General features: G+C 36.2%; 1 protein-coding gene across 1 annotated transcript in view; it reads right to left on the bottom strand.

Moving 5' to 3' along the window:
• The window catches only part of MYO3A (myosin IIIA), a gene marked incomplete at both ends in the record, with an annotated part of 170,671 nt that overhangs the window by 56,740 nt on the left and 101,039 nt on the right, over window positions 1-12,892 (bottom strand). Inside the window, 2 exons of the mRNA XM_008587797.1 lie at window positions 858-1,068; window positions 5,014-5,140. Coding sequence (XP_008586019.1) covers window positions 858-1,068; window positions 5,014-5,140 — 338 coding nt within the window. The remainder of the gene's footprint in view (window positions 1-857; window positions 1,069-5,013; window positions 5,141-12,892) is intronic.

The following is a 12,892-nucleotide window of genomic DNA, read 5'->3' as shown; positions in this document are numbered from 1 at the left end:
GCTGCCGCGCCTCCTAAGCGGCGCACTATCCAGTGCGCCACTGGGCCGGCCCCTAGACAGTTTGAATGGATAATATTATGTTGTGGTGTGTATTTTAGTGGAAAAATAATGATGAATTGCATACTTGAAATATGTAGAAAATGGTCTTTTATGCTTAATAAGCAGGTGTGAATGAGATGATTGTAAGGTGGGTGCCCATCTTGCTTTTCCACGTGCAAAATGTCTAAAGATTGTATAATTTATGGCAGAACAAAGCTTTAGATGTAAATGTAAGGACTTATACGTACGCATAATCCTTTATTTCCAAGATGAGGTACTAGGAAGGCTGTAGACTTAAGGTCAGATAAAAATTAGCACTCATATCCAGGCTCTACCATTTACTAGTTATCAAGTGCATTTTTGAATGAAATTTCATGGGAGGTCATAACACCTACCATTATGGAGTAAAAATGAGAGTTAAAATGTAAAAAGAAAGTTTTCCTTTTCCTTCAGGATTTAATTTAAACCCTCAAAACAAAAATGAAGAACTGCTCAATTGACATTTTATACAAGTATAAAATGTTGCATACTTTATGGTGCACCTTCTTAATAATAGTAAGACATCACATTTTTAAAATTCACTATTGTGTTTATTCATGTTGCTGCAGTTTTTATGCTGGAGCAATTAAAAAAATTTTATAGTTGTATGGCATAATGAAGTGGTAATATTAGGAAATAAGCATATCTATTGAAATATAACCTTGATAAGTTATACATATTAGAAATATCTTCAAAGGGACTCAAACAAATCAATAAGTTAAAAAGTAGATTTATATCATCTGTCATTTGGGAAAAAATATTTTTATAACAATTTTTACCTTGGTGATGTGTCATGCTTCAACAAACTGTTAATGCGATTGACTATCCAACTAAAGAGACGTCCATATAAAGTTTTAGCCATGGCGTCTCTGACATCAGTAGCTTTTTCTACAGTATTGGGCCGTATAATTGTTTCTCCTCTAGTGACCACACAGTGGGAGGTGAGAGCTTCTTGTAGCTCATCTGCCTGAATGCAAAGCAAAGAAGCAGCTGAAAAATAAACAGATGTATTGTTAGAAGAAATTATGTCAACGAGCTGACTTCCAGAAAATGAAAATGTCTTAATTCATCTTCTTCAAATGACATGAAATAAACATGTAAATATTTTATAATGTAAAAATAAGCTATTATTCAACATCAGGCCTATGTCTCTTCTTGATCATTTTTCTCTACTTACCTCCACTGGTCAAACTTAGGGCTCTGCAAAATATACAACTCACACCAAACTAGCTGACAGAGTGAAACAGCTGCACAAGTGAGTGGTTGTTTATGTGATGTCAAGCATAATCTCACTGAATTATGCTAAATAATTAAAAATCATAATGAATAGATTTGGTATATTTTGGATACCATTATTATATACACATTTTCAAAATGTAGAAATTTATTGGAAGGTTACTTAGACTTCAGGGATATACCCAAACAAATGTGTTTGAAGTACCTTCTGTAATATACAACTAAAAGAGCATAAACTTATCCTGACATTCAAGTATTTCTTATCATGCTACTTTTTAGTTTCATATTTTAATTACCAAATTCTGTTAATACTTTATGCCTGAACAAACATTTATTTAACATTTAATGATAATTAAATATCATGGGGAATTTAAAATTAATAACACTTAAATCTCAGTGAATAAAACTCATTTTTAAATATAAAATAAACCTCTTAACCAAAGCTATTATGTGACATATAGGCTAATTTTTCAAATCAGTTGTTCTCCTTTCAAAATAATTTAAACATTTTGTGTTTACATTTAGCATTCGTGAGAAGATATTTCTTGTTTATATGACTAAGATAGTTAAACCTTATCTCACACAAAATATTTTTTCACATTGTAAAAGTAATATAGGTTCATTGTAAAAATTTTATATTCAAAATGAACATTTTGCATTTTTTCCCTTCTAGGCATGTTCTGCCGTTATTTCACACCAACATTTTATCTTAATATAACATCTTAAATATTTCTCATTTTGTTGAATATTGTTTGTAAATATGATTTTAATTTGCTGCATAATACTTTGACATATATCATAATATAGCAATAATTTTTTTTTTCCTTTTTGTCTTTTTTTCGTGTCCGGCAACGGATCGCAACCCTCAGTGTCGCGCCCGTACCGGACTGGGACCGGCAACGGGATCACAACCCTCGGTGCTGCGCCCTCACCTTGCTCAGCCAGTGAGCAGGGACCGGTCTGTATGTGGGATCCGAACCCTCGGCGGGAGCGCCACCGCGCTCCCAAGCAACGCACTGTAGCAGTGCGCCACCGGGCCGGCCCTATAGCAATAATTTTTACATTTTTGGTTGTTTAGGTTCTTTTCATATGTTCATAATTGCAAAAAATGCTGGAGTAAATATTTTGGGCATGAATCTGTGTTCATATTTTCTATTAGTTTCTTAGCATAGTTTGCCTAAATTCACCAATTAATTCAAGGTATATAAATATGTTTAAAGCTTTTTGATGCATACTACTTAACTGCCCTTCACAAACCCTGAACCAATTACTTCTATCAGCCAAATGAGAAAACAATAATTTCAATAAAATTTCATGGACATTAGGAATTATCAGTTTTAAAAATGGCCAATTTGATAGAAAAAAAATCTTCTATTTGCTTTTAATTGATTTCTGGTGAAGCTGAACATCTTTCATATTTTTATTGATGATTTGTGGTTCTTATTTTGTAAACTGTCTTTTTCCACTGATATGTTCATCTTTTCCTAATCACTTTGTAAGAGCTCTTTATACTTATAGCTTAAAGGGAACAATGCTTAAATATATGAGTATGTTGCAAATATTTTCCTTCATATTGCTATTTCACTTATTTTTTTAGTACAAAATAACTTCAATTTTTATGTAGTTAAATATCCATTTTTTGAGAAAATCATTTCTTCTTTTGGTTTTCTGCACATAAACTCCTTCGTTTTGTCTCACTTTGGGATTATATAAAGGCATTTCATCCAGTTGTTTTATGATTTGGGGGGATTTAAATTTATATACATTTGAAATTCATTTTCATATATGGTATATAAGAAGGATTCAAATTCCCCCTCCCCCATTTGGTTAGCCAGTTAGTTGTCCCTATAACACTGATTTCCTACTGATTTGTAATGTCATTTTTGGTAATTTTATTTGGATCTATTTCTGAACAATGTCTCCAACTGATCGGTATATCTATTTCGATTCCTACATTGTTTATTCATTTAACATATATTTATTGACTGTCTACTTCATGCCAGGCATTTTACCTGAGAATACATTACTCAGTACAATATGTTGTAAAACAAAGTTCTATTCTTAATGGTCTTTATCCAGAAGGAATGGGAAGCTAATCAAGAAATTTAAGTGGGAAGAGAGAGTGGAGAGGAGGAAGAGGCGGAGAGCGGGAGAGACCACTGATAGATGTATTAAGTGCTTTCTGAATAAACTGTGGAGAATGACATGGAAAAGATCAATTCTTGATGTGGGAGGTCAATTGGGAGGTCACTTAGTTCAGGTGAGAGGTGATGTTGACTTTGATGAGAATGGCGACAATGATCAAAAAGAAAAGTGGTGAGATTTGAGAGATATTTATGGGAAAAATGGACAGAACTGGCGCTTGATTGAAATGATGTACTTGTAAAATCATCTAGGAATGTGGCCTTAGTTTGGAGATAATTCCTTGTAACTTTAAATATAAATCATTTAAATGTAAATTAATAAAATTTTAATTTTCCATTAGTGGCTATTCCAGAAAGTACTTTAATTAATTTTAATATTAATATTAATCTTTGTAATCTGAATGACCATGTCCTGCTATACAGAAACAGGTTCTCAGTCATCAAAATCATTTTTTAGTTTGGTTGTTTCTCAGTATACTCTTATCTACAATCTACCTCTACTGAAACTCATTCATTGGCTGCTGATACCTCTTCTAATTATGATCAGATGTTGAGATTTGAATCTTATCAATGGAATTATCTGGTTATTCCTTCCACTTCTGATAACCTAACTTCTTGTGTGCCAATAAAAATTTTTTATATATGGGAAATCAGAACAGGTTTCCTAGAGGTTTCCAGTACATGCCAACCTCTACCTGCCAACCTCAGACTCTTGTTCTGCTGCATCACTACCCTAGTTCCAGAGACACAGTGGGATAGAGATGACAGAGATCTTGGGGACAGGTCCAGATTAGGATAGTTTGGCATTTGGCCCTCTGAAATTACCCTAAAACATCTCATTTTCTTCCTGAGTAAATACTAAACAGGAAAAAATATATAAATGAAAATTTTTTATCATGATTTCCTAGGTTATAAATGAAACTTAAATCTGGAATTATGGGGGTATATGCCAATATTAAAAATAAAAGAATATATATTCTAAATAGAAAAAAGCTATACCACTAGAAGATATACATGGAAAACCTTAAATTGTTGGAATAATTCATCAAACTCTACTATTAATAGAAAACTTGATTTGAAGCAAATACCATGATGTGTTCTCTTATATAGAAAATGACTGCAAAATTAATCAACCTAGGGTGGATGTGTACACAAAATCCATCCAGTATGAATATCTACAGGTCTTTATTACTTATGAAATGATACAGATGTTAAATCTACAAGATAATAACTTTAATTCTTTTTCGGGTCAGTTTACTAAATTTTAACTATATTATTTGTGTTCTTACATTAAAATGTAAATAGCTCCTAAAATAGTCGTAAAAACCTAGTCTTTAAAAATGTTTTCAACAATAATCAGTTAATTTGTAGGCACGAAGATCTGTTTTTTTAAAAAGTGGACTTCCAAAATTTCATTTCACAGAAAATGAATCTTAGTATTCTTTTAAGGATTCCATATAAGTAAAATTGTTTGAAATTATCTTTATGTAATACTTATGGTATGTCATAAGACTTTAAAAGAGATTGGTTTTGAATGGAAGATAATAAAACTTACCATTCTCCAAAGCTGTATGATTGGAAATGTGGCTCTTGTCAATTTGATGTTCTGTTGCCACAGAAGAAAATTCAATGTTTCCAGTATTCAAGATTGCAGCGAGTATACTGTATATGCTTCCAAGTTGCTGAAACACACCACAGAAACATTAACATTTTCTCCCCTTGAGTATAGCAAGGCAGTGACTATAGCTGGGGACAGACTGGGGAAGAATCCTTAGACTCCAGCATAAAAATGTCATCCTGCAGACTATGATGGCAGACTAAGAGATCCAACTAGTCAAGGATACAAGTAGGCTCCATCCCATTAGTTATTTTAATTTTAGAGGTGAGCTCAGTGCCTGTTAACCAGTAAGTGCCTAAAAATATTTTACGAATGCAAATGTAAATAAAAAATAGAAACGAGGAGCTCTCCACAGAGAAATTAGAAATAACTCATTCATTAGGCCGTAGATATCTATAAATGTGAAACTTAACTTTAGAACTTAGTGTGGTTGTTATCATATGTACATTTTTTTTGAGCCCATATTAAAAGTGAGGCTATATGTGTGGATAAAAGAGAGTCAAGAGATAAAAATCAAAAAACCCTAGCACATAAATCAAAGGGTTTATGTAAAGTATAGGCATGAGAACTTTGGACTTCAGTTTAAAGTTTATAGTAGTTGTTACTTCTTTAACATAAATTCCTAATAAGGTACATCAAAAATATATTCAGAAACACATATGCACATATATGTGATTATTCTTGGAGGCAATGAAGACATTTTGGCAAGGAGTCTATGGCAATTTAAGGTGTTATTTCCAATTAAGCTCATGGTGCAGTGAGGTACAGGAAAGAAAAGGAACCCTTTATTGTCTTCTCAAGTTTCTAACCCAGATCTTACACTTAACACAAATAATTATCACATCCACTCTAACATACCAAGTCAAGATAAAAGCTGGATATGAAAAAAACTCCAGGGACATTTATTTATTTATTCATATATAACATATATAAATATATATTTAATGAATACATACATATTTAAATAAATAAATATATTTGTTGAATGAAGATATATATATGTGAATCTATTCAATTATCTAATAAGCATATATTTTATGCCAGGCTCTGTTCCAGTCACAGGGGATTCAGTAGCAGGAAGACTAAAGATCCTTGTTTCCTTGGGTGTTCAGGCTGTTGGATGGCAGACAGTAAGAAAATAAGCAAATAAATAAACGTGACACCTTCAGAAAAAAATTGAAAGGCCTATGAAGAAAATAAAATGGAGAGATGCAAAAGAGAGTGACTGGAAAGATAAGGGGTGGCTTTTTCAGTTTAGCAGGTCAGGGAAAGCTGCTCTCTGAGGAGGTGACATTGAAGCTGAGGCCTCAGTGATGGGAAGGAGCCAGCCATGAAAAGAACTGGAATCAGACTATGCTAAGCAGAGGAAACAGCAAGGGCAAAAGCCTTTCTTGAGGAAAGAAGGAAGATCGGCTTGGGGCTGAAGGACGGACAGGAAAGGAGGAACAGTGTAAAAGGAGTCAGGGAGGTGAGCATGGGCAAGCTCACCTAGGCCCTCTTGGCCAACAGAAAGAGTTTGGATTTCATTCTAATTGCCTAAAAAGCCACTAGAAATTTCAAAGCAAGGAGTGGCATAAATTTGTTTTATTTTAAACTGATGAGTCTGACTATTACGTGGAAATGAAGGGACAGGGGTAAGATGGAAAAGTCAGGAGGCAACTGCAATAGTCTAGATGAGAGATGATGGTGGCTTGGACTAGTACAGTAAATGGTAGACATGGGAAGAAGTAAGTGAATTTGGGATATATTTTGGAAGCAAAACAATATTTATGCTGATGGACTGCAAAACAATATTTATGCTGATGGACTGGATGTGAATCACTTTTCTAAGAAAATTCTCCTGGTAAGGAATTACAATTTGTAACATGCATAACTTACAATGAAGCAACCAGCACGGGCTTTTGTTGCTCTCAGGTGGAGAAATTAATACAGTATCTGACACTCTGCTGTATTTTTCTTAAGGAAACTTTAGGCCTTATGGATCTATACCAGACATATTTCTTTCAATAGTTTGTCAAAAACTGTCTTCCTTCAAAACTTTGTGTTTGTTATTTACAGACTAGAAAGGTCAAGTGTATAAGCCTCCGAAGTTGTATTTTTAACAGCACTTAGACATTTGTTACAGAGAATCATATGCTGAATCAGTGGACATTCAATTCCTACTCAACTGTTTGTGAGAATGACTGCCTCATCTTTCTAGACTGCGCTGCTCTCCCTGATATTCTCTAATTACAACATTCATTTGGATTGAAGCTGAAGTCTCAGAAGACAGCAAACCAGGGCCCTGGCTCTGTTTGGCTTGGCAGCTAGATTGATGTGCCTCAAAGGAGCCTGACTACAGGCCTAGTCTCAACCAAGGCAGCTGCTGAGTTATTTGTGGTATGAAGACTCGTCATCTCTACTGCTTGTCATCTCCAAAGAGCCCAAAGTAATTTTGTGTTTAATGGCTAACAATAGTAAACAAAATAATATATAGATACCTTTTACATATAAAGCGAACAAAGCACAAGGCAATCTAACAACTTTTTCATGAACTTTGAATTTGCATGCTTAAAATTTTTTTTTATTGAAACGTATTGATTGTACATATTTATGGGGTACAGAGTTATATTTCAATACATGTATGCAATGTGTGTTGATCTATTCAGGGTTATTAGCCTATTCATCATTGCAATACTTAATCATTTCTTTGTGATGAGCACATTTGATCTCCTCTCTTCTTGTCATTTGGTTACATGCAGTAAAACATTATTGATTATAGATTTCTGGATCAATTGAATACCAGTTGGGCTTATTTTTCCTATCTCACTGTATATTTGTGTCCATTAATCAACCTTTCACTATCCCTCATCCCTCTTCTCTTTCCTGCCTCTGGTAACCATAGTTCTTCCCTTTCCTTTTAACAATTCTACTTATTATTATAATCACTTATTTGTTTTTGTTTGATTGCTTATTTTGTTTTGTTCTGTTTTTTTTAGCTCTCACATATGAGTGAGGTCATGTGGTATTTCTGTTTCTGTGCCTGGCTTATTTCACTTAACATAATTTTCTCTAAGCTCATCCATGCTGCTGCAGATTCTTTTTATGGCTGAGTAGTATTCTGTTGTGTATATATACCACATTTTTTTTTTAGTCCAATTATCTGTCAGTGGACATTTAGGTTGGCTCCACATGTTGGCTACTGTGAACATAGCTGCGGTGAATATGGGGGTGCAGGTATCCCTTTGACATGATGCTTTTCATTGCCTTGGGTATATACCCAGTAGTGGGATTGCTGCATTGTATAGCAGTTCTATCTGTAGTTGTCTGAGAAACCTCCAGACTGTTTTCCATAATGGCTGTGCTAATTTACTATCCCACTGATAGAGTTTAGAATATGTTGTTCCCCCAAAGCTCAAGTCAAAATATGATCCCCAACTTGGCAATGTTGGGAGGGGTTTCAGTTATGGGGGGTGGATCCCTCATGAATAGATTAATGCCCTCCCTGGGGGGGTAAGGTTAGTGAGTGAATTCTCACTCTATTAGTTTCTGTGAGAACTGGTTGTTTTTAGGACCCTGGCACCTCCCACTTGCTCTCTCTTGCTTCCTATTTCCATGTGATCTTGCACCCACTGGGTGCCTGTCACTTTCTGCCACAAGTGGAAGCAGGTTGAGGCCCACACCAGATGTAGCTATCTCAAAATTGTGAATGAAATAAACCTCTTTTCTTTATAAATTACACACTTTCAGGTATTCTGTTAGAGCAACACAAAAATGGACTAATACAGAAAATTGGTAGTGAGGAGTGGGGTGTTGCTATACAGATTTCTGAAACTGTGGAAGTAGCTTTGGAACTAGGTAATGGGCAAAGGTTGGAGAAGTCTGGAGGACTCAGAAGAAGACAAAAAAATGAAGAAAAGTTTGGAACTTCTTAGAGACTGATTGAATGGTTGTGACCAGAATGCTGATAGAAATGTGGACAGTAAAGGCCACGATGATGAACTGAGGAACTCACTAGGAACTGGACAGAAGATCACCCTTGCTACACCTTAGCAAGAAATTTGGTTGCATTGTGTCCATGCCTTAGGCCTTTGTGGAAGGTGGGACTTAAGTATTGTGAACCAGAATATTTGGTAGAAGAAATTTCTAAGCAGCAAAGCTGCATGGCTACTTGTAACAGCCTACACTCAGTTATGGCAAAAAAGGCATGACATAAAGCCAGAATTTATAATTAAAAGGGAAGCAAAGCTTAAAGATTTGGAAAAATTTGTATCGTGGTCCTATGGTAGAGAATGACAGAGCATTTTCAGAAGAATCCAAAGGTGTGGCAGATGGACTGACTGCTAAAGACATGGCTATGAGTCAGCTAGATGCTAATAGCCAGGACAATGGGAGGAAGGCCCTGAAGGCATTTCAGAAGTCTCCAGGTGCCACCTCTCCCATTACAGACCTTGAAGCTTAGGAGAATTGAATTGTTCCAGGGGACAGATCTGGGATGCAGCTGCCCTGCACTGCCTCGGGCCACTGTTTCCAGCATCCAGCTGCTCTGGCTGGAGCAGCCTTGTCTAAAGTGGCCCCAAGTGTGGTTCATGCCACAGCTCTAGAGAGTACAAGCTGGAAACATTGGCAGCTTCCATGTTGTGTTAGGTCTACAAGCCAGGAGAATGCAAGAGCAGCAGAGGAGTAGAGGCCTCCACCCAGATTTCAGAGGATGTATGAAAGGGCTTGGGTGCAGAGCCACTGCAGAGGGCATCTACTAGAGTAATGCAAAGCCAAAATGTGGGATATGAGCCCCCACCAGGGCAATGTCTAGTACAGCCATGGCAGCAAGGCTGCTGCCAGTGTCCCAGAATAGTAGGGCCACTGGCAATGTGCAATGCCTGCCTAGAAAAGCTGCAGGAACCAGTGCAGCCTAGTGTGCTATGCCCAGTAGACCCATGGGGGTGGGGCTGCAAATCCCCACTGTGCCCAAGATGTAGGACTTGGAGTATAAGGAGATTATTTTGGAGCTTTAAGATTTAATGTCACCTAGGCAGGAGCTGTGGGCTGCCCCCACTGCCCAGCAGAAGGCAGAAGCATGCCTGGGGTCCTAGGCAAGAGCTGTGGGCAGCACCCACCACCTGGCAGAAGGCAGAAGCATGCCCAGGGTCCTAGGAAGAAGCAGTGGGCAGCACCCACCACCTGGCAGAGGCAGGAGCATGTTGAAAACACTACTTCCACGTGGGTGGTCCACCATCGTCATGGCCACAGCCGCTGTCACCATAAGGGTGGCTCACAGCCACAGTAGCAGCCACAGCCATTATGCAGGCAGCCCATCAGACACTCAACTGCACTGACACAAAGAGAGTCATCAGTGGAGACTGGAAAAGGAAGAGGAAGTCTCTTTACTCAAAGCCCACTCCCGAGTAATAGAAGAAGAAACTGATCTACCAGATGACCAGGCATAAACATAGAGAAACTAGAAATACGAAAAAACCAAGAAAATATGACTCCACCAAAGGAATACAATAATTCTCAAGTACTGAATGACTGAAAAGGAATTCCAAGCAATAATCTTAAGGAAATTCAATGAGATATGAGAAGACTCAGACAACACAATGAAATAAGAAAAAGTATTCAGGATATGAAAGAGGAAATTTACAAGTCATATGTTTAAGTCTTTAATTCATTTTGAGTTGATTTTTGTATATGGTGAGGGACTGGGGCCTAGTTTCATTTTTCTACACATGGATATCGTTTTCCTAGCACCATTTATTGAAGCGGGTGTCTGTTCTCCAATGTGTTTTTAGAGCCTTTATTAAAGATCAATTGGCTATAAATATGTGGGATTATTTTTGGTCTTTCTATTCTGTTCCATTGGTCCAAGTGTCTGTTTTATGCTAGCATCATGCTGTTTTGGTTACTAAACCTTAGGAGTATAATTTGAAGTCAGGTAGTGCAGTGCCTGCCACTTTACTCTCTTTGCTCATGATTGCTTTGGTCATTTGAGGTCTTTTGTTGTTCCATATGAATGTCAGGATAGCTCTTTTTTTTTTATTTCTGTGAAGTATGTCATTAGTAATGTGATAGGGATTGCACTGAATCTGCAGATCACTGTAGGCAGTATGGTCATTTTCACAAAATTAATTCTACCAATCCATAAGCACAGAATGCCTTTCTATTCTTTTTGTGTCCTCTTTAATTTTTTTAATCAGTATTTTGTAATTTTCATTGTAGAGATCTTTCATCTGCTTGGTTAGATTTATTCGTAGGTATTTTATTTTTTTGGTAGCTATTGCAACTGGGATAGCTTTCTCGATTTCTTTTTCAGCTGGTTCATTGCTGTTGTATTGAAACACTACTGACTTTTGTATTCTGCTTTTATATTCTGTGACTTTATTGAATTTGTTTATCAGCTCTAAGAGTTTTTTAGTGGAGCCTTTAGGTTTGTCTATATATAAGATCATGTCATCTGCAAACAGGAGCAATTTGACTTCATCTTTTCCAATTTGGATTCCCTTTATTGCTTTTTCTTGCCTAATTGCTCTGGCTAGAACTTCTAGTACTGTGTTAAATAGGAGTGGTGAGAGTGGGCATCCTTGTCTTCTTGTTCCTGTTATTAAGGAAAATGCCTTCAGCTTTTCCCTATTCAGGATATTGGCAGTAGGTTTGTCATATACAGCTTTTATTGTGTTGTGATACTTTCTTTCTGTACCTAATTTGCTGAGAGTCTTTATCATGAAGGGCTGTTAAATTTTAAAATTTTGTCTAATGCTTTATCTTTGTCTATTGAGATGATCATATGGTTTTTGTCTATGATTTTGTTGATGTGGTGTATTACATTTATTGTTTTGCATATGTTGAACCACTCTTGTACCCCTAGGATGAAGCCTAGTTGACCACAGTGCACAATCTTTTTGATGTGCTGTTGGATTATCTTCGCTAGCACTTTATTTTTTGGAGAGTTTTTGCATCTAAGTTCATCAAGGATATTCACCTGTAGTTTTCTTTTTTGTTGTGTCTTTGCCTGGTTTTGGTACAGGGTGATGCTGGCCTCATAGTATGAATTTGGGAGAATACTCTCTGTTTAGATTTTTCAGAATAGTTTGAGAATAATGGGTATTAAATTTTCTTGAAACATTTGGCAGAATTCAGCAGTGAAGCCATCTGGTCCTAGGCTTTTCTTTGTTGAAAGATTGTTGATTACTGATTTGATCTTGTTACCTTGTTACCTTGCTCCGTTCAGATTTTTTATTTCTTCTTGGTTCAGTCTTGGTAGGAAGTAGTATGTGTCCAGAAACTTATCCATTTCCTCTAGAATTTCAAATTTATTGGCAAATGGTTGTTCATAATAGTCTCTAATGATTATTTGTACTTCTGTGGAATCAGTTGTAATGTCTGCTTTTTCATTTTTGATTTTTGATATTTGGGTCTTTCTTTTCTTAGTTAGTCTGGCTAATGGTTTGTCAAGATTGTATATCGTCTCAAAAAACCAACTTTTTTTTTCATCCATCTTTTGTGTAATTTTAAATTTGGTCTCTATTTTATTTAGTTCTGCTCTGATCTTTATTATTTCTTTCCATCTACTAACTGGTGTTGGATTGTTCTTGCTTTTCTAGTTCCTTGAGGTGCAATGTTAGGTTGTTTATTTGGGATCTTTCCACTTTTTTGATGTAAGCACTTATTGCAGTAGTCTTCTCTCTAAGTACTGCTTTGGCAGTATCCCATAGGATTTGGTAAGTTGTGCTGGTATTTTCATCTGTTTCAAGGAACTTTTTGATTTCTTGCTTCATTTCTTCTTTGACCCATTGTTATTCAGGAGCATGTTCTTTAATTTCCATGTATTTGTATAGTTTTC

Source organism: Galeopterus variegatus, unplaced genomic scaffold, assembly GCF_000696425.1.
Source record: "Galeopterus variegatus unplaced genomic scaffold, G_variegatus-3.0.2 Scaffold4545, whole genome shotgun sequence".
NCBI lineage: Eukaryota > Metazoa > Chordata > Mammalia > Dermoptera > Cynocephalidae > Galeopterus > Galeopterus variegatus.
Note: the sequence above shows the minus strand (reverse complement) of the source record. Positions and strands in the feature narration are given on the sequence as shown.